The sequence below is a fragment of the Phoca vitulina genome, unplaced genomic scaffold (assembly GCF_004348235.1).
Source record: "Phoca vitulina isolate PV1807 unplaced genomic scaffold, GSC_HSeal_1.0 scaffold1, whole genome shotgun sequence".
Classification (NCBI taxonomy): Eukaryota; Metazoa; Chordata; class Mammalia; order Carnivora; family Phocidae; genus Phoca; species Phoca vitulina.
The window spans coordinates 37,432,644-37,454,151 of record NW_022589704.1 but is presented as its reverse complement, the minus strand read 5'-3'; the positions used below and the strand labels follow the sequence as shown (position 1 = coordinate 37,454,151).

The 21,508-nt window shown below is 39.3% G+C and overlaps 1 protein-coding gene across 3 annotated transcripts in view; it reads right to left on the bottom strand.

The window, feature by feature from the left end:
* Positions 1 to 10,572: 10,572 nt before the first annotated feature.
* SF3B1 (splicing factor 3b subunit 1) overlaps positions 10,573 to 21,508 on the bottom strand; it is a 61,435-nt gene continuing 50,499 nt past the window's right edge. For 2 of the 3 annotated variants that reach the window (XM_032405570.1, XM_032405579.1), the window contains 8 exons: positions 20,482 to 20,703; positions 20,024 to 20,206; positions 19,826 to 19,937; positions 18,218 to 18,338; positions 17,739 to 17,870; positions 15,209 to 15,481; positions 13,264 to 13,480; positions 12,505 to 12,984 (listed from right to left, as the gene is read on the bottom strand). In XM_032405570.1, the coding sequence (XP_032261461.1) occupies positions 12,826 to 12,984; positions 13,264 to 13,480; positions 15,209 to 15,481; positions 17,739 to 17,870; positions 18,218 to 18,338; positions 19,826 to 19,937; positions 20,024 to 20,206; positions 20,482 to 20,703 (1,419 nt within the window). In that variant the 3' untranslated portion in view covers positions 12,505 to 12,825. Of the gene's footprint in view, positions 12,985 to 13,263; positions 13,481 to 15,208; positions 15,482 to 17,738; positions 17,871 to 18,217; positions 18,339 to 18,736; positions 18,807 to 19,825; positions 19,938 to 20,023; positions 20,207 to 20,481; positions 20,704 to 21,508 lie in introns of all 3 variants that reach the window. The other variant, XR_004299579.1, reaches the window with a different exon arrangement.

Sequence of the window (21,508 nt, the reverse complement as noted above, 5' to 3'; positions counted from 1 at the left end):
TTACTTGGTTGCCCTGTGATTCAGTAGTCCCATCTCAGAAATGGGAGTAATGATACCTACTTCCAAGGCTGTGGTGGCAACTGAATAATATAAAATACATAAATCAGGGCACCTGGGTGGCTCAGTCAGTTAAGCATCTGCCTTCGGCTCAGGTCATGATCCTAGGGCCCTTGGGTCAAGCCCCACATCAGGCTCCCTGCTTGGCAAGAATTTTTGCTTCTCCCTCTTCCTCTGCCTGCTACTCCCCCTGCTTGTGCTCTCTCTCTATCAAATAAAGAAAATCTTTAAAAAAAAATCACATAAATCCTGGCCCAGTAAAAGATACCCCAAAATGCTCTGTGCCTCTGAAAGACTATTCTCCTGATCGCTGCCTTCTTGGGTATGTCTCTACCCATATCCCTTTCTGTGAATATCCTCTATGCTCTCTACTAATCCCATGGCTGGGACACCCCATGGCAGTCTGCCACGTATTGAAGACAGCACTGAGCCAGGCACTGTGCTAAGCCCAAACATGCACACCTTCCCTCCATCCCGTATTTCAGAATCTCCCCCACCCTACTGCTAAACCAGGTCCCACTGATGAGTGAGCATCATGAGCTGCTCCAGAGGAGTCTGGATAAGGGTATTCTCATCCCAGTTCTACCATTAACAATCCAGGTGACCAATAGGCCCAGAACATCCCCTCTCTGAGTCTCATCTAACTCATCCACTAGGAGAAACTTCTAATACCTTTTCTGTCCCTTAAGAGAATCATTGTCTCTACAAACAGGATGAATCATATGAAGCTGTTAAGCAAATGGAAAAAAAAAAAAAAAAGGTGAAGTCAGTATAAGAGTGATTATTAAAAGAAATGGCCAGGCTCTTATTAATTAGCAAGAACCCAGTTTTGAAATCTGCCTCTGAAAATTATGAAGAGAACCTAACAGGGATGGGGGACAAAGGTCTAATCGTTAACATAATAAAAAGATGGAAAGCCCCTGTGTAACAAAGATACAGCAACAAAGATACAGCTGGAAGGAGGGAGAGTTGAAAATTAGAGCTGATTTCTAGACTAAGAGGGAGAAGGACATCAGAGGACTTAATGACACCTTGCTAATTTCTTTTGTTATTCCTGATTTCAGGCTGTGTGGCTGTGGGACAAAGTTCTGCCAGCTAGACCCAGCTCACCTGCATGTCTCTTACCTGTGCAAACCCACCAGGCAACCACGTGGAATCTTGCCCATTTTCCATCCCCTGTTCATCTTTGCATCTTTTTAGATATGACACATTGGGGCCCCCATCTGGCTCAGTCAGTAGAGCATGTGACTCTTGATCTCAGGGTTGTGAGTTTGAGCCCCATGTTGGGCATAGAGATTACTTAAAATTAATAAAGAAAGGAAGGAAAGAAGGGAGGGAGGGAGGGAAGGAAGGAGGAAAAAACAAAACAAAACACATTAACAGAGTCTCTAAAATTAGACCTGGGATAGTATATGCCTACAGTGATCATGTTTCTGAGTGCAAATTCCTCACCCATATGTATTTATGGGACAACTAGATGTGGTATACAGCTCAGGAACTCCCCTGGAGAAGTTACATATGATCAGGCCAGAGTGTCTGTTCAACCATACAAGTTTGCTGAGCCTGCTACATGCCAGGCCATGCACTGGTTACTGCACAGAAAGGTGTGAGCGACATGGGACCGACACCAAAGGACTCATTTCACAATGGGCAGGGGAGGGACAATTTAGGCTCTGGCTTTTTGGGGTAGTTATCTCAATTGCTTTCATTACATTGTGTTTTTTCTTATTTACTTTGTCTTTTTTTCCCCAAGGTGGGGTGAGGGGAGGATTAGCCACAGAATCAGGTAATAATTTACCAATGCTGACATTCTCCCTAATACCAACTAGAAATATCTCATGCCTTAGCATTATAAGTCACTGGCAAAAATAGGCACCCATCTTTTTTAAGACCTTATAATTGTGAAAAAAAAAATATGTATATATATTGGCCTCTGCCCCTTGTTCCTGGCACAGAGCTCCTAAACTTCCTAAATGATAAGAGCACTAGGAACACCTTTTGCTGTAATATTTGGTCTTTGACACCAGTTCCTAACACAGAGTTCCTATATCCTTTGGCATGTCCTAGGTGATAGAAGCATCTTTTGTTCTAATGAGGAAATGTTTGTAGGGCTCCTGGGTGGGAACTGGTCATCAGAAAGACCAAGTCACGACTAGATGCTTAGAACTTTCAGCCCCATCCCCTATCCTCCAGGAAGGCGAGAGGGGCTGGAAATGGAGATAATGATCGATCATGGCTACATGATGAAGCCTACATAAAAATCCCAAAGGCACAGGGCTTGGGGAGCTTCCAGGTTGGTGAATCCGTAGAGATGCTGAGAGAGTGGTGTTCTGGGAGAGGGTACAGAAGCTCTGTGCCCTTTCCCACATACCTTGCCCCTTGCATCTCTTCCATCTGGATGTTCATCTGTATCCTTTAGCACATCCTTTTATCACAAACCAGTAAATGTAAGTAAGCATTTCCCTGAGTTCTGCAAGCCATTCTAGCAAATTACTGATCTCAATAAGGGGTGTGTGGGTACGTCGATTTATAGCCAGTAGGTCAGAAATATGGTAACAATCTAGGACTTGAATCTGACATCTGAAGGGGGGGGGGGGGGGGGGAGTGTCTTGTGGGACTGAATCCTTAACCTGTGGGATCTATGCTAACTCCTGGTAGATAGTGTCGGAACTGAACTGAATTATAGGACACCCAGCTGGTCTTGCAGAGAATTGCTTGGTGGGGGAAAAAATCCATACACATCTGGTGATCAGGAGTGTCCGAAGTGAAATGTTCTGTGTGAGTAGTAAAGGAGAAACACACAGAAAGAAGAGTTTTTCCTACTCAGCAATAAAGTGAGGGAGATGGCTATTTGCATTAAAAAATGATAAAGTGTTTTTCCTTTAAAAAAAAAATAAACCATTTGTAGTGCCTTCAAAGAATATTGAATTAATAAAAGCTAGCCTTTACCTTAAAGTCTTTATTCCACAGTGAGGTTTGTCAGATATCAAGGGCTGATTTCTGCTGATAATTGTTAAAGGTCTTACTCCAAAGTTTTTCAAACCACCAGTAAAAAGCAGCCAACTTTAGTTTTCATGGGCTCTGCTGCCCCCTGTCAGAAGCTAAGAAGGTTGCAGGAAATAGAATTTTTTGAACAAAGCTTTTCATAGAACAGCAGTTTTATATGATTTCCTCAATCGCATGACGACATGGGATATTTTCACATCTTGTCAATTAATACCAAAGAAGTATTTGCTTAGAAATGTGCCTGCCTGCTTTACTGCCTAGAAGTACTTGCACAACTGTCTGAAATAATTCCAGAGAGCTCTCACTCACTCAGTCCCTCGGCACACATGCCCCGAGCAGCAGACAGGTGCTGGGCCCCCCATCCATGGGCTCACGTCTTTCACAGACCACTCGGGAAGACACATGAGCAAATGGGCAACTTCGACACAGAGGGAGAAGATGCGTGTGGGCACCAGGGGCTGGGAGAGCATTATCAGGGCAGCACCTTAGCCAGTGGGTTCCAAATGAAGTAAAAGGAGACTGTTTCCAAAGACAGAGCAGGAGCCAGCCAAGTGAAGAAGGAAGTAAAGGGCTTTACCAGACAGCAGCGACTCTCTGTGCCAGGGCAGGGAGGCCCAGAAGAGAGTGGCAAGGCATGAGGGGAACTGAATTATGTGGTGAGCTTACTCCCAGCAGCCCAGCCGCCACTCCTCTGCCTGAGGGCTGCTCAGCTGGGGGCCACTTCACCTCACTGCCTCAGGGTATAGCTGGGCCAGAGGTCAAGACCAAGGAGAGCAAAAGGAATTCCTGAGGTGGCCATTTGGGCAGAAAAGCCCACTAAGCTACCAGCAGTTGCCCTGTGCTCAGCAAGCATTCCATTTACACCCACAAAAAGGAAATATTGTGCTAGCTAACTTAGGACACTATCTTAAGACCTGAATGGGGAGAGGGAGCCATTAAATTGTCAATAAAGATTTGCACATCATCAAATCTACTGTTCACAAGACAACAGAAAGAAATACCAAGGGAAAAGAAACCCAGTGATCGTCTATGGTATTTGAAAACTCAACCTATGGCAGATACTTAAAATCTAGTGCTCATTTCCCCTTTTTTCCCTCAGTGCTAGGCATATTGCTTCACCTCATGAAAGCAGTTTTGTCTTTGTCAGAATACACATGCACCAAGACATTAATCATTTACAGGTTTCCATTATTTATCTCATTTCCATGTAGTGCTTCATCTTTCAATAAGTCATGTTTTCCTTTTGAACAGCCTTTTGGCAAAAGTTTTCCATTATTTTTTTCTTTCCTTTTAGTTCACTCTCTATCAAACATTAAATATGCATTTATTTCTATACTCTATAATAAGGTTTTCCATTCTCCTGGTCTCCTGGTAACTTCTTTGACTTTATCAGTCCTAAAGGATTTTGTAAGAACATAACACCCCTCAAAAAAAAAATGACATATTTCTCATTAGTCCAGAACAACAGGATCAAAACTAATTTCAATAGTTAAAATAGTTAAAAAATAACACCGAACAGATGCATCAGTGGAAAGAAAGCATCCATCGGCTTGGAGTCAGACCAGCCAGGGTTCAAATGATGGCACTGCCACTTAACCTCACCGAGCCTTAATTTGCTCCTGTGTACAATGGGCATAATAAATGTCTACCTCACATTTGTTGTAAGGAACAAACAAGCAAATAGGGGTTTGGGAAATTATAAAGCACTAATCAAATGTAAGGCATGTTGCTAAATTGCTCATTGAATGAATGAAGATTTCATAATTTTTCCTTTTGAACACCAAGGTTCTAATCGTGACAACATTCTTTATTTGCCCATACCTCACTGTTTTAGAATCTTATCAGAATCAGGAATGATTCTCTCTTCTCTACTAGGGCCCTGTTAATTAAGTGATTCTTGTTAAAACTAGCAAGAGAAAAATTTCAGCACACAAGAGAACAGTATTGCATTCAAACAGAGTTTTAATTTTCAGCCCCTTTTATTTTTTACCCAAGATAATGTCAAGTAATACTAAGCTAGCATCCATCCCTAATCAGGCCACTTTTTTTCCTCTAGAAATCCAAATCATTTGAAACGTTGAAGGGAGAGACTGACCCCAGGTATGCTATGGTAAACTTCCAAGGACTGAACTCAGTAACTGCATCAAAGGGACTAGACAGCTTGACCCCCTTTAATAGCCTTTCTTGGACAGAGATGAATGACATTAGCATCTAATTACAAACTTCTTTTTCTTATTAGAGCAAAAAGAGGATTTCTTTTCCTCTAAGAGAAATATTAAAAGTAGGCTCCATATATAATTTGGAGTGAAGACAGAGCAATGGCATTGATTTGCGGAGCATTAACCGCTTCTGTTTCCTTACCTTGTCACGACATGTCTATGGGATCTCCTGGGGCGGGTGGCCAGAGAGCTGTAGTGCCACGCTCCACGAACACACCAGCTCATCCATCCCAACTTTTCACGTGGAAAATGTCCAGGAAGCCCCTCAGTCTGCAAGTCAGATTAGCCATGATCTTTGGAGGGTTCACTATTTAAACCATTTCCCCCTGAAAATGACAGAATATTCTAGATCTCTTTGTGATATTAAAAATATCATTTTTCTAGCACCCTCCAGACCCCCCAAATGTTAGACTTTTAGGGAAAGAAGCAAACAAGCAAGTAATTTGAAGAACACAAAACCAGGTTGATAACAATTCCTTCCATGACTGGCCTATATCCTGCAGTGGTGGGCTACTGTTGAGGCATGACCAACACAAGGGGCCACAGTGTCCCAGTGAAGGAGATGAAAGAAGGGTGTTTGGTAGGGGGCATGATTTAATCAGTCTGAGTGTCTTCTTGGAACTAATTCTGCTCTGACAACACTTGCTGGATAAACTCTTTATGTAAATCTATGCTCTGGATCAAGGAAATGAACCTAGGGATATTAATCTCCCTGTAACACGATTCAATTCATGCCATTTCCCTTTAAAACCTTCAAAAAATATCTGTTGAATAAATGAATGCTGAACTGTTAGTGGTTACTCATTGCCTATAAAGTTTAAAAAGTGGCCTTGGAAGATTTCCATAAACTGAAGCCAAAATATATCTCATTCATTCATTTGTTCAGTAAAGATGTACTGGGTACCCAATAAGGAAGGGAACTTTTTTCTTGGTGGTGGAAATTCAGGTATGAACAGATATACCACCTACTTGGACCTAACTTCTTGGGAATACATCTGATCTTCCACTATTTATTATCACTAAGGGCTGCCCACCCGCCCACACCTTCTTAGACACAATCCAAGCTACTTTGTTAAAGTTCTCTATCCTTCCCTTGCAGCACCATATGGGCAAGTCTGACTTTTCCCTCAAAAATTAAGTTCAAGTGTGCCTTCTTCCTCAAGCTCCCTCCTGACCACACTCTCTTTCCTCCTCTGACATGAAGGAAGCACTGTCCTCTGCACTCACCAAGAACTTGACCTGCAGCTTTGTTTTGGCATTATCTTCTCTATTACTGTTACTTCAATATTTTCTCCTCTATCTTTTCAACTGTACTTACAGCAGCTAGCCTACTAATAGTTGGCACTTAGTAAATAAATGTCAAATAAACGAATGAACTAATGAAGTCCTTGTGACTTAAGTTGTAGATACTCTGTTTACACGCTTGAGAATACATTTCTCAAATCCCCTTAAAGGTATGAGTTCATCAACTCAAAAGCCAAATAGGTCATTTGTTCAAGATTATTCAGTGCAATGAAAATGTAAAAATGCCTGTAAGAAAATAAAAATGTGTTGGACTGCATAGCTCGTTAAAGTATTTGACGCAGAATCATGCACTATCTCCAGAGAAATGAAATTTGAAGGGTGTGCTTCTAACCACTGAGTGACACCAGTTCTTTCTAAAATGATTTGAAGATTTGAACAGCAAATCTATACTTTCAAGACTTCAATTGCACTCACATCAATCCCCTAATCCTCTTGCTTCTTCTGCTGATCAGTCCAGCTGATCAATCCAACTGAACACATTCTCCATCTACCTGGGCTGTTGAACAATACGAGAGAATATCCCGCAATTCCTTGGGACATCATTTTTTTTTTTCCCTTTAAGTATTTTATTTATTTATTTGAGAGAGAGAGGGAGAGAACAAGCTGGGGAGAGGGGCAGAGGGAGAAGCAGACTCCCCACCGAGCAAGGAGCCTGACGTGAGGCTCGATTCCAGGACCCTGGGATTATGACCTGGGCAGAAGGCAGACGCTTAAATAACAGAGCCACCCAGACGCCCCTCCCTTGGGACATCTTAAATGTCCCTGATGAGTTCCTTCTTATTCCCTCAAGAGTTATTTCCAAACTACTTCTTCTCAAGCCACCTACCAATCTCCATCCCCTCTAATTTCAGTAATGACAACAGAGCTCTCCTCATGATAATAACAATAATAAACTGTATCAGCAGCATTTGCTAAGCCCTATGCTTACTTAGGCATTTTACCTCTGGGGCATTATCTCAGTTAATCTTCACAAGGAGCACCACTTATTGAAGTAGGTACTATTGTCCCCATTCACAAATTAGGAAACCCAAGCGGAGGTCAAATAACTTGCCCAAGGCCACACAGTCACTAAGTGTAATATCCAGTTATGAATCCAGGACTTGGATTTATAACCTGGATATGACAAACTCTAGAACCAACTGGTAAGCCTATACTATGTTGACTCCCTGTTCTCATCTTCCCTCGGGACATGGTAAAGGCAGGGAGAGGATTTTTAATAGGCTGTGTGGCTCTGGCCCCAAGCCAGCTCACACTGGCCTCTAGAGAACCAGCCTCTATCTCTTCAGTCCACAGTTCTACAACCAGTGTCAACTAGTCTGGAGGAGAGGCAATGTGGATATACATCTGAGTTCTATTAACTGCATTGACCTAACCAGCCTTAATTCAGGTTGCCATAGCAGAATATAACAGACAATATAGACTGGGTGACTTAAACAACATTTATTCCTCACAGTTTTGGAGGTTGAGAAGTCCAAGATCAAGGTGCCAGCAAGATCCAGCATCTGGAGAGGGTGGGCTCATGGGCTTCCTGGTTTACAGGTGGCCATCTTTTCCTGACAAGGCAGAGAGTAGAGAGAAAGGGTTAGCTCTCATATCTCTTTTTATAAGGGCACTAATCCCATTCAAGAGGGCTCCATCCCGAGGACCTAATCACTTCCCAAAGGCTCCATCTCCTAATACATCACATTAGGGATTAGTTTCAACATATGAGTTTTGGGGGACACAAGCATTCAGTCCACAGCACAGCCTTACTAGAAAAAGCAATTGATTTTACACAAAAACAAAATGTCTCCTTCTTTTGTTCCCTCCCTTTTGGTTTCACCTAGGTTTCAATAAAGTACCATCCTAGGGGTGTTCTGACTACCTCTTGTCTGTCATTAGGCCTACTTCCACACCTCCATAGACACTTCCATCCCTCTTATTAATCATAGAAGTTACCTTACCACATTGGGATGGAGTGGTGCCCTAGACGATCACTTCTCAAACTTTAATACACATATAAATCACCTGAGGATCTTACTAAAATGTAGATGCTCATGCAGTAGGTCTGGGGTGACACCTAAGGGTCTGTATTTCTAAAAAACACCCAAGTGACACCCATGCTGCTCATCTCCAGCCCACACTCTTGAGTAGCAATGCCCTAGATATTGGCACATGAAGAGTTAGCTCTTCCTTGGTGATCCTGTTCGTGCTAAGTGATTTTCTTCCCAAATGTGTAAATTACATTCTGCTCTGGTGATTAAAACTACAGAGTATGCAGTTGCATATTATACATTATACATGTTACACACTATGCATACAAATTATTAAACTTCACCAGGTTTTTAAACTTTGAATTTTTTGCACAAGTTTGATTTTCCTCATTTATGTCTACTTGTTTCTGAAGTAGCAGTAGAACTGTTTTTCTTTTTTTGCTACTCGCTGATACACCATGGGCAATTTTTCATGCCTACAACCCACCACACTGACTTCCTACGGATTCAGGGAAAGGTTTTTCTTCCTGTTCAAGAAAATCCATGTGTCCTGACTTCACCTCTTTCTACCTCACAAGAAACTCATTCAGTTACCTGCTTTCTCTTGCTCATCAGCCTCCTTCTGTTTTATATAGTCTCAAATTTCTCTACAGTAATACTGACAGAAAACTTTCATAAAAATACAGTATTTTAAAAAATATGGAGAACAATTTAGCAAAATTTTAATTGCTAAATTTAGGTGGAGGATACAGACAGGTGTTCATTGTACTAGTCTTGCAACTTTTTTCAGTATTTGAAAAAATTTTGAAGTTTAGGGTATAGTTAGACATAGGAACAATTAACAATTTTTCCTATTTGCGAGTTTCTCCCCAGTACAAACATATTCCAGGAAAGGACTTCAGTCTAAATCTCCTCCAGAGCTTCTCATTCACTAACTTGTTACAAATCTCCTTCCAAAAAAATGTATTAGGCCATTTTTAAAAAGTCTGTGTCCAGTATGATATACAAGCATGTCCTTTCAGTCTTTTTAGATTATAAAATAATAAACAACAAAATTTTGAAACTTAGTTTTTCTAGCATGAACGCTAGAAATGTCACCAACCTACTCTCTCTAGATTACTTACTTCCGCTTGCCTACTATAAACCTTGACTATCCCTGCAAATCTAAATTCTCTATCAGATCACTTTAAATTCTATGGCTTCCTATCCATTTTTTTTTTAAAAAGCGGGGGAGCTCTCCGTGCCCTGTCTGCCTCCCACCGTATCACACACCTCACCTCCCACAGGTGACAACCAGGGCCTTGAACAACTGCATTCCAAGAGGAACACCGAGCCACTGGCACTCCTGTCCCTGCACTACACACTTGCCTCCAACTGGGCCACAAGACTGAGGACCAGAGAGATGTCAGTCAGCATCTTACACGCTTTCAGCTTGCCTTCCCCAAGACTAATGTGGCACTTTATCCAAGGTAGGTGTTTAAGTATTTGCAAAATAGTATTTCTAGTTACTTCCCAGGCAAATGCTGCCCAAAATGAAATGCTTTATACATGATGCTTTAATTTTATCAGACGGGAGTCCTGTCTGAACAAGTCTCAATGGTTATCAACCTAGGGAAATTTTGCCCTCCAAAAGACATGAGGCACAATCTAGAGGCATTTTTAGTTGTCATTAACTAGGGTGGGTGCTAGTGGCATCTAGTGGGTTGAGGTCACGGATGCTGCTCAACACCTTACAATGCCCAGGATAGTGCCCCCACAACAAAACGGTTAATGCCAAGGTTGAAAAACCCTGCAATAGCTGTAGCTTCTATTTCTTTTAAACTATGGGATTTAAGGGGCACTAGAAACCAAAGAATCAAACGATTAAACCTATATGGCTGCAACTGAATTTTCCAGTTCCTTTCTTATTTAAAGAAAGTTTTTTGGTTTTTCAAATACGAAGTTCCCTCGTCTGGAAAACCCAAAGAGCTCAATATTATTTAAACGGCACAACCACAACAGTGTAGTGCAACAACAATACAGTCAACTAAGATTAAAAACTGGTCTAAGACTTTAGACAGAGTAAGTTTTATTCATCTGGTGGTACTTGATGCTCACAGGGCACCGTACAACAAATTTTAAAAATACAATAGGAAAAAATTGAACAGCCAGAGATCAATTCCATTAGAGGGCCCACAGAAAAACCAACAAAAGCCCACAGAAAAACCCACCCACTGTCACCCCTTAAGAACATTTTCTTCCTGCTTAAGTTTGGCTTTAAGAAACACCAAAAGAAAGTGCGAAAGAAAAAGTCTTCTGAAAGATAGTTAAAACTTCACATAGCGTCTTTCACATGGGTATGTCACAAAATGCTTTCCTTATTCAATAAGCATATAAAATTATCCAAACGTCTATGAGCCTCTATTTGGTCCCATCCTTTAAAGTCATTGCTGTATTTCCCTCACCTGTCTTCAAATTACTCGCATCAGTAAGTCATATAAGGCGGTCTCCTTTGTTCCACATTGCCACTACAAAGCAGATATATTTTCCATTAATAGCCAGGGCCCAAGCAAACTGAAGTTACCCAAGTACTTGAAGTGAAAATACAACTAAATTTTTCCAAGACTGGTTTAAAACCAAATTTTGGCTTTGAAACCTAATCGTTTTCTTCAATTCTCATGATTAGAAATTACTGAAGGTCATCTGACATAAACTACAGGGAACAGCAAGATGTAAAGTTACATGGGGGCTACTATTACAAAAATTTCAAGAATAAAAAGATTATTTGGGCAATTTGTTTTAGTACACACTGACATGTTTTCACAAAGTTATGTTACACAAGGAACAATAAGGAGTTATAAATTCTGCCTGAAGAGTCAGCTAATGCTCAGTATTAATTTTGTAAAAGTCAGCCAATTACAAACTGTCACGTAAGCCTCCAAAACAGGAGGCCCTAAGTGTTAACAGTTGGAGGAACAAACCTCCTTGTCCCAGCGGAACAGTTTTACTTACAATGGCAGAGTCACCCCATGCTGACCCTGCTACAGAATCTCATTTCCCATTAAAGTTCACCAAAGTACTAACCAAAGGAGACAAAACTGCTATGGGTAGTAAAAGGACTAAAACGAAGAAATTTTTGGTCAGGAAATTAGGAAAAGCTGAAAATATATTTAAAGTTGTTGCCAAAACAGTAAGTACTGCCTTAATGCTTGGTTCCTCGAGAATTAAATGGTTTCAATTTATGCTTGACACCTACAGATCAACGTAAGCAAACCTAGAGATTTTAGCCGCTGCCATTGTGTATCACAGTACATAAGTAATAGCACATAAGTCACTAGCTGTGTCTCCTCTTTTTCAGTATACTGAATTTCTTAAGGGCAAGGGGCAGGTCAAAAGCACCTTTGCATCCCCTACACTAAGCACAGTGACTGGTATACAGCAGGTGTTCAACAAGTATTTACTGAATACATTGTTGAGTAGTGGCTTATGACATGGGAAAGAGCCCAAAGATTGTCTTATTCTATTAGCAATACTTAGGTAGAAAGCAGATCTGAAGTAAAGATACCTTCCCCACCTTCTAACCACAGACTCAAGAGTTAGACTTGAATCACTTCTCTTAAACATGTTCATAAAGCATTTTGAGAAATCAAGAGATGAAAGGCGCTATGTAAGTGCAAAATAGTATATGCAAGACAGGTTAGCAAAGGTGCTATATTTTCTATGGTGATGGAACGGTTGTGCTAGTTTGAGGTGAACACCCCCAAAGCTACTCTTCTTGATGTCATTATCAACAGAACAATGGAATTTGACAAAGATGCCATCACTTTATATAGTTTATATTCTAGCTACTTTCTATAAACCAGGTAACAGAAAATAAAATTAAGCCACTTATTCTACACAAACCAATACTTTATCAAAGTTCCGCATTTTACAAGTCATGTTCAAAAAACACACACAAGTTAGCATTTTGTACACAAATGTTTATTTCTCAATTAAACATTCCCTTTAAACATAAGGAATGAATTCTAAATTTTCATAAAGATGAATTAAAAATGAAATCCCTCCAGTATAGCATGTGTAATCACTGTGTTCTTGGTCACTACTGGCGTTTACTATTTAACATCAAAAACAAAGACAGGTTATTTAAAAATCATGCTACTGATTTCTAGCTCTTCCTCTATGACCAGTTCTACCTGATCTGCAATGTTTAAAAGTTTACATCACCAAATCGAAGCAAGTTTAAGAGGTGAAACAGCTGTGCATTAAACACAAAATAAACAATAAAGTTATAAGATATAGTCAAGTTCGTAACGAATATAGGTGTTCTTATCATCGTTGTAGATTCTTGGGTAATGTGCTATGAGAGCATCCTGTGAACCAATGTAGATGGAGTTGTAAATTTTCCAATACACGTCTCTGACTTTCCGGGCCGGGTGAAACAAACCCTAGAATAATTAAAAGTTATATATTATTTCAATTTTCAATAACATACATAACCTTAGCACAACTAACCAAAAAACCCACAAAGATATAGGATTCCAAACATTTCCCTTTAAGAGGAAAAAAAAACCTGACAAATGCACAAAATTGCAACAAGCAAAGACAAAATGTAATCTCTCCTCCCCCCACAAATGTCTTCCCTATACCCTATTCATAATTAGGAATAGTGACTTAATTCAACTAAATTATTTTTCTGAGTAAGCCCTTAAAAATCTTAACCTTACCTGTAAACAATACTGCAACATTCTACATGGTCCAATGGCAACTCTCAGGCCCTCCAGGGCTCCCATAACTGCCTGAATTACATGGGGAGAGGTCTCAAACACATTGGGCCATACATAGTTCAACAAGTGATTCAGGGAATCTTCACAACCAAATCCATAAACCCCAAGTGACATGTGCTGCACCACTGCGCTAGCCGTCTGCCTGTGCACAAGGTCCCTGTAACAGGGTGGGGAAAAAAGCTCTTTGTTAAGATATAGTCTTAGTTTTACAAATATTTGCCTGCCCTAATTAGAAACTAAATCACAAATTCAGTGCAGTCATCTCATACCTTATGTATCTGATATAGAATGCCTTTAGAATGACATAATTCTACTTGAGCACATTCACTTTAATGATTCAAACCTCACTGTGGTTCAAAAATAAACCATATTTCCTAATCAACCTGTGAAAGAAGTATGAGCAAAAGCGCCGTGTGCAGCGTACATTTTAGTATGATACTAAAGAGGGGACACATGACTCTTCGATATGAGTAACAGTAATATCTCATTTTGAATTCTATAAACGTAACAGACTTGAAAAAATAATTCAATCCTGGTATGTAAGAGATAACTAAAATTAAATCCTTTTCCTTGTAAATTTTAAGTTTCATCCAAAAATGCAATTTAGGGAGAAGGAACAAATTTTTTTTCAAACCTAGAGTAAGAATTCTATCATCTCCCATGTTAACTGCATTTATGTTTATGACAAATCACTGAGCTATTTATTCAACAATTACTTAACTGAGTACAAACATCAGATAACAAGTTTGTGGTGGGTATAAATAACAAGTTCACACTCTTAGACTTCAGAGGAAGTAACAACACCTTAAAGGTATTAAGAAAACACACTGAACTTACTAGTATCTTTTCTTATTATCACTATAATAATGCTTCATCTATTAGACCTCACAGCAAAGCAGTATTCCTCCATTAATAAATTTCCCAAATATTATTTCTTCTCATTTAGTAATCTTCAATGAGCTGCACCTCAACTTAATAGTACCGAATATAATTTTTAACTTCAGGTCACATACTTCAAAGGCTGCACACTATGATGCTCAGGCACCCCTCACTGAGGAATATGAACAATTTGCTTCTAGTTTACTGGGCCCCAGGTGACCAGGCTTTTACAGAGCACGATATCTGTTCTGTCTCTGTCTTGCATTTATACCTTCTGGTAATTTGTTGAGTCCCATTAAGTCTCCCTTTTGGAAGGTCATGAATGAGTAACTTTAATCTGTACACAAAAGTAACTGGACTGGCTCTAATTTGAATAGCTTATCTTTCCTGAAAAATAAAGAGCCAAAACAGTCATTTCCACTACCTGGACCTTGACCTTCCCTTTACATTCTCCAGTTACTTTTGTGTTTAAAGTTGTAGGTCAATCTAGACAGTTAAAGGCATCAGGAATCTGTCAAACAGCTCAAGCAGTACTGTATCAATGGCCACTGTCTGCACAACTGGGGCCTGAAACGGGAATAGTGTGGCTACGTTCAGAAGTTCAAAAGCCTAATGGAAATCTTTGCTTCACATCCAGTAACGTAAAGCTAAAAAGACAATCTCTTTGTCACATCAATAAGCTCATGCTTATCACTTCCTCTATATTTGACTTTAATTTTTAAAACAAAAGTTTATCAAATTACTGCTTTCAAAATGTATTTGGTCTAAGATATGAAAGGGGGATTAAAAAGGAGAGGGGGCACTTGGAAGAGAAAATGTGGGGAACCACTATAGCATTTATATTATTTGAAGAGAATAGTCATGTTCAGTTTCATAAAAATCTAGGCCAGTATTCCCTATCTTTAACTGCATCATATCAAATAGGTCATACAATAATTATTCCAGTAAGTTCTAAAATAAAGGAAGAATTATAACTACTTCCTTGCATTTAATTCAGGTCACTTACCTATCCATTAAAGCATCTTCAAGTAATGGTGTTACAGCATAAATGTAGTCCTTTCCCATTTCACCAATATATTCAAACAAGAAGGAAAGTGATTTTAACACTCCATTTTGAACATTCAGCTCAGGAACTCTGTATTCATTCATTAAGGCAGGTAGTACTGTGAAGGGTGAACACGTTTCGGCGACGATAGCTATTGCTACAGTGGTACAAACTCTGTTCTGCCTTTCCTGAACTTTGAGGTTGTTTAAAAGTGTAGCCAATACATCATGAGGGCTGAAAAAAAGGCAATGTGTCAGCAAACTGTCAGATTATAAGTCAATTTTTTTTGGGGGGGGGAAAGAAAAGAAAAAAGTGCAAAGGAATAAAACTTTATGGTAAATATTGGGAACTTTATAATTTAATGATAAAATATACTTTAAAGTCATTTGGCACTGACACTTGTTTCTACTTAAGAACTTCACTTATTTTTTTGTTAAGATTTTATTTATTTATTTATTTGAGAGCGAGAGAAAGGAGAGCACAGAGGAAGAGTGAGAGGAAAAAGCAGACTCCCTGCTGAGCAGAGAGCCTGACCCAGGGCTCGATTCCAGGACCCTGAGATCATGACCTGAGCTGAAGACAGACACTTAAAATGAATAATTCTAGAGTGGTCAAAACGTGGCCACTAGAGCTAGGCAGTATCCAAACTGCGGTCTCTCATGCCCCAACACACAAGATCTACTTTCCTTTTCTTATCTTCCCTCCCACATAACTTTATTACATCTATACTTCTTCAAGCATTTATTTTACCACAAACTTAGAAAGACACGAGAGCTTTTAAAAAAAAAAAAAAAAGGCACAAAAGTGGGGCGCCTGGGTGGCTCAGTCGTTAAGCGTCTGCCCTCGGCTCAGGTCATGATCCCAGGGTCCTGGAATCGAGCCCCACATTGGGATCCCTGCTCGGCAGGGAGCCTGCTTCTCCCTCTCCCACCTCCCTGCTTGTGTTTCCTCTCTCGCTGTGTCTGTCAAATAAATAAATAAATAAAATCTTTAAAAAAAAAAAAAAAAAGCACAAAAGCTATTCACTGCAAATATCTTGAATGTATCACTGCTGAAATAAATTATTACTGCTACCAAAAAGAGGGTGAGGAGATTCCATCTAATTAATCTTTTATGCTTTATTGCTTGAAAATATTTTCTGTTACTAAGCCCCATGTATGCATGGTATCTCATTTTCTAAAATGACTATTCCTTTATTTCTTCTAGTTTGGTTCTGATGAAGTAAAAGCAAATAACCATAGATTATCTAATAGTTATAATTTTGGTTGTTTGTGGATTCATTTTAGAAAATTATTTTTATTTTATTTGACAGACAGTGAGAGAGAGAGAACGAGTAGTGGGGAGAGGCAGAGGCAGAGGGAGAAGCAGGTTCCCTGCTTAGCAAGGAGCCTGATGAGGAACTCAATCCCAGGGTCTAGGATCATGACCTGAGCTGAAAGAAGATGCTTAACCGACTGAGCCACCCAGGCGTCCCTAGAAAATTATTTTTAAAACACAAAGCACTGAGGGGTGCCTGGGTGGCTCAGTCGTTAAGCGTCTGCCTTCGGCTCAGGTCGTGATCCCAGGGTCCTGGGATTGAGCCCCGCATCGGGCTCCCTGCTCCGCAGGAGGCCTGCTTCTCCATCTCCCACTCCACCTGCGTATGTTCCCTCTCTCTCGCTGTCTCTGTCAAAATGAATAAATAAAAAATCTTAAAAAAAAAAACAAAAAAACACAAAGCACTGAAGTGCCTGGGTGGCTCAGTCAGGTAAGCATCTGCCTTCAGCCCGGGTCATGGTCTGAGGGTCCTGGGATCGAGACCTATGGTGGGCTCCCTGCTCAGTGGGGAGTCTGCTTCTCCTCCCTCTACCCCTCCCCATGCTCATGCTTGCTCACTCTCTCAAAATAAAATGTTAAAAAAAAACACACACATACAAAGCATTAATATGAGAATTAAATTATGCTGATTGTTTTATTAAGAACTGGCTCTAACATTTTAAACAATATCCTGAAAAAGACCAACAAAAATTTGGAATTATTCTAAAGATGGTACTATTTTCCTCTCTGAAAATATCTGAGGTGTGAGTAAATTTTAAAACTCTCCATCTAGGGGCGCCTGGGGGGCTCAGTCAGTTAAGTGTCTGACTCTTGATTTCGGCTCAGGTCATGATCTCAGGGTCATGAGATCTAGCCCCGCAGCGGGTTCCACACTCAGTGCGGGAGTTCGCTTACGACTCTCCCCCTCCCTTTATCCCTCCCCCTTGCCCTTGCTCTCTAAAAATAAATAAATAAATCTTTAATTTAAAAAAAAAAAAAACTGTTTTAAAACTATTTTAATTTGAAATTTAAGAAAACATCTCAAAAATTGAAGGTCAGTGGTTAAATGATGTGCTTTCTCAATTGTATTACTCATACCATGCCTTTAGAGATTACTACAGAAACAGAAGCTTCTCCAACACGATGGGTTTATTACAAAGTTAAAAATACATATATAAAAATAAATAATACTCACCCAATGGCCTTTGCAATGTAGCCAAATGTGTTGACTGTGGCTCTACGAATAGCTTTTTTGTGAGCTTTTAAGAGCTCCAAAAGCTCAAAGCAAATCCTCATCCATTCTCTTGCAGACACATATTCAGCTCCCCTAATTTAAGAAAAAAGTTATTTGTTTTGATAATAAGAAATTTTAGAAGGTAAACAAATTAATTCTCAAAACATGATCGCCTACTCAGTTTAAGCATTAAATAAAAATATTACTCTTCAGAAAGGATGGTTTAATCTTAAAACTATATTGCCACCTCTCATCACCATCTAAACTGAAATTTCACTGAAAATTTCACTGGATAATCTTACTATATGTATTTGCAACATTAAGCAAATTTGCAGTACATGTGCTGCCGAAGCAAGCACTAAGCAAATTTGCAGTAAATGAAAAGTAGCTAAATGTGAAAACCAATACACCTCATAAAAATATTTAGGTAATCTGCTTACCTGTCAGCAATACGTCCAACAAGATCAATACAATTTTCTTGTACTTTTTCATGCCTGTTCTTTAAGATGGGGGTGAGTCTAGGCAGGAGATCTTTAATTGGTGGGGTCATCTTATGCATACCTATTTAACAGAAGTCAACACACTATCAATAAACATTTGAACTATATTCTTTGTTCATTTTACCTTTTACTTAGCAATGTAATATACATAACCAGGCATAAATATAAACTTACAGCTGCCTATGGAAAGAAAAAGTCCCAGATTCTGACCAGACTCAGAATTGTTTTTAACTTTTTATTAAAACTTCCGATTATGCATAGAAATGAAAGAAATTAGTGAAGTGATTTAAAGAATGATGGATACTCAACAACAAAAAAAAGTTTTATCTGGTTCTGAAATGTATTTGTACACTCACATTTAAATATGGGGACAGTTTATGTTTCCGGCCATACACAACAATATAAGCCAGAGGTAGACATGTAAATTAAAGCAAAATTTTCCAGAAAGGGCCCCCTTACCCTTTAACTGCAAAACAAACAGATCTCCAGTCTCCCTGCAATGCAGGGCATACTTGGATGGTATTTACACCTATGAAGAGAGAAAAAAGGAGGCAGCTGGCAGGGGCTCTTGCTCTAACTAGAATTGCTTGTTCTGATTCTCTCTCCATTGCTTTTCCCATGTTACCCTGATCAACAATATGGTTTAAAATTCCCTGCAAACCAGAGCCCCACAAGTGGCCAAGTAACTGATTTTTGGCAAACAGCTATCTTCAATAGAAGACAAGGCTAAATTGGGGATTATATGTAAATGCAATGGTTTGAAGATCTCCTATATTGCATAAAAACCCCTTACTAAATAAAATGAGAAAAACAGTGGCTATCACAGCCAGCTATTCTGACCTCCTGCTAGGTTATTTTGGCTCCTCTAAACCATACAGAAGTTACTTTCCCAACAGTCATGTTCAGCTGCAATGAAAGAGTCAACATAAGAGACCATTTGTTTGCTTCATCATAACGTCCTTAAATAATAAAATCTTTGCTCTCCATACCCAAGAGCATTTGTAATATACTTGTGTCTTTACTTTGGGTTAGAAAACTGAATGGATAAAGAATTAGACATAAATAAAACGAGACAACTTGAAAAATTCACTTTTCTCCCTGGTTATATTCCTGCAACACGACAGGAAAAACCTGCCATAATCATTTACTAATTCAAGGTTAGATAAATATATAATACTTTGTCCTAAAACTAAATTAAAATTTCAGTATTGTCTCCTCCCACCCCCTGAATACATTTCAGGTGAGACACTATTTTTATTAGGATTCTCTAGTCCATTGGACTTCAAAGTTTTTTGAGTTGTAACTATTCCCACCTCTCTTACAGGTCCTAAACTTGCCCTCTTTTCTCTTTTTAAAGTACAATATAAATGAGTTTAAGGAAACAAGACTTTTGTGACATCCCGACTTCACTGTAATTCTGAAGTGCTTAAAAAACAAAGTATCAGAAACCATTACTCAACTCCTAAATATGATTCTGTATTTTACTTTTAACAAAAAAAGAAAGTTAAAAGAACAAAACAATTCTTATATGACCAGCAAATTCCATACCTATTACATTTACAATGGCCTTCAGTGCTCCAAGAATGCTGCCCAATACTTCAGGGTACTCTTCACCCAAATATTCATACAAAACAACACCCAAGTGCCCCATCAATTTTTCCTGTAATAAAAAAAATAATGTTAAAATGGTACTAATTCACATGAAACTATTTGGTGAAGAAATAAGAATATGATACAAAAGTTTACCTCTTGACAAGTCTTCATGACAACAGCAGTTCGAGAGATCAAGTCAGCTGCCTGTTGCCTAACTTTAGCTGATTTGTTATTTAAACGCCACAAAACTGTACCACAGATCTGAGGCAAGTAAGGTTTGACTCGTTTGCCAAGAGCATTGACCACTGTGCCAAAGCCATTCAACATTACTGAGTCCTAAAACAAGAAAAGCTAAGTTACATTTTAGAACTACATTCACTGGGAACTAGAATTCAGTTTGTGACTGAACAGTTTAAAAATGCTAATATTGTTTTAACAAAATGAAATCTAAAAATTTAAAGAGTATTTCCTCCCAGACAACTGGAATGAGACCATGAGCATTTCTAAAATTTTAAATTCAATTACTTTTTAGTGATAATTATTTGCTTGAAATGTGTTTTACAAACATGAAAGTCAGCAGCAATTTGCCATAATATAATTAGTATCATTACCTCTGTAGTCTGTTCTTGGAAAGCATAAAGAATACCATCAATCAGCTGTTCTTCAAGTTTATGATCAATATCTGCTGCTCCCAAGTTGCCCATAATTTTCTCAATTGTCTCCATCACCATTTTTCTGTACTGTTCAGCTTCATCTTTCAGATCATCCACAATCCTGGATATAATTTCTGCCGCTCCTACTTTGTTTGCCAACTCCACGGTAGTATCAACTAACTAAAAAGGAAAAAAAACCCTTTAGATATAATCAGGCCAGCAAGCATGTTGAGAACAGTTAATTCCTGTTTTAAAACCTTTAAGAGAGGGGCGCCTGGGTGGCTCAGTCGGTTGAGCATCTGCCTTCGGCTCAGGTCATGATCCCAGGGTCCTGGGATCAAGCCCCACATCCAGCTCCCTGCTCAGCGGGGAGCCTGCTTCTCCCTCTCCCTCTGCCCCTCCCCCTGCTTGTGTGCTCTCTCTCTCTTGCTCTCGCTCTCTCTCAAATAAATAAAATCCTTTAAAAAAAAAAAAATAGGGGCGCCTGGGTGGCTCAGTTGGTTAAGCGACTGCCTTCGGCTCAGGTCATGATCCTGGAGTCCTGGGATCGAGTCCCGCATCAGGCTCCCTGCTAGGCGGGGAGTCTGCTTCTCCCTCTGACCCTATCCCCTCTCATGCTCTCTCTATCTCATTGTCTCTCTCAAATAAATAAATAAAATCTTTAAATTAAAAAAAAAAAAAAAAAAAACCTTTAAGAGAAAGGTGACCAAAAAACCCAAATGTGGGTATTAATCAAAGTGATTTAAAGTAAGACTATAGTCATGTTTTACCTAGCCAGATGAAGCATTTCATTTAACTAGACAAAGATATTAATTCCTACTTGGGAATTTATTGTAGGATGCAAAATCAAAATGGAAGTTAACTGGCTGACTAAAATCCATTTCCTTTCACAATCAAGCACATACTGTGAGGTAACTAGGGCAAAAAACAATACGTAACATTTATTCGAAATGACTTAAAAATTAGTTGAAAAGATTTTTGAAAA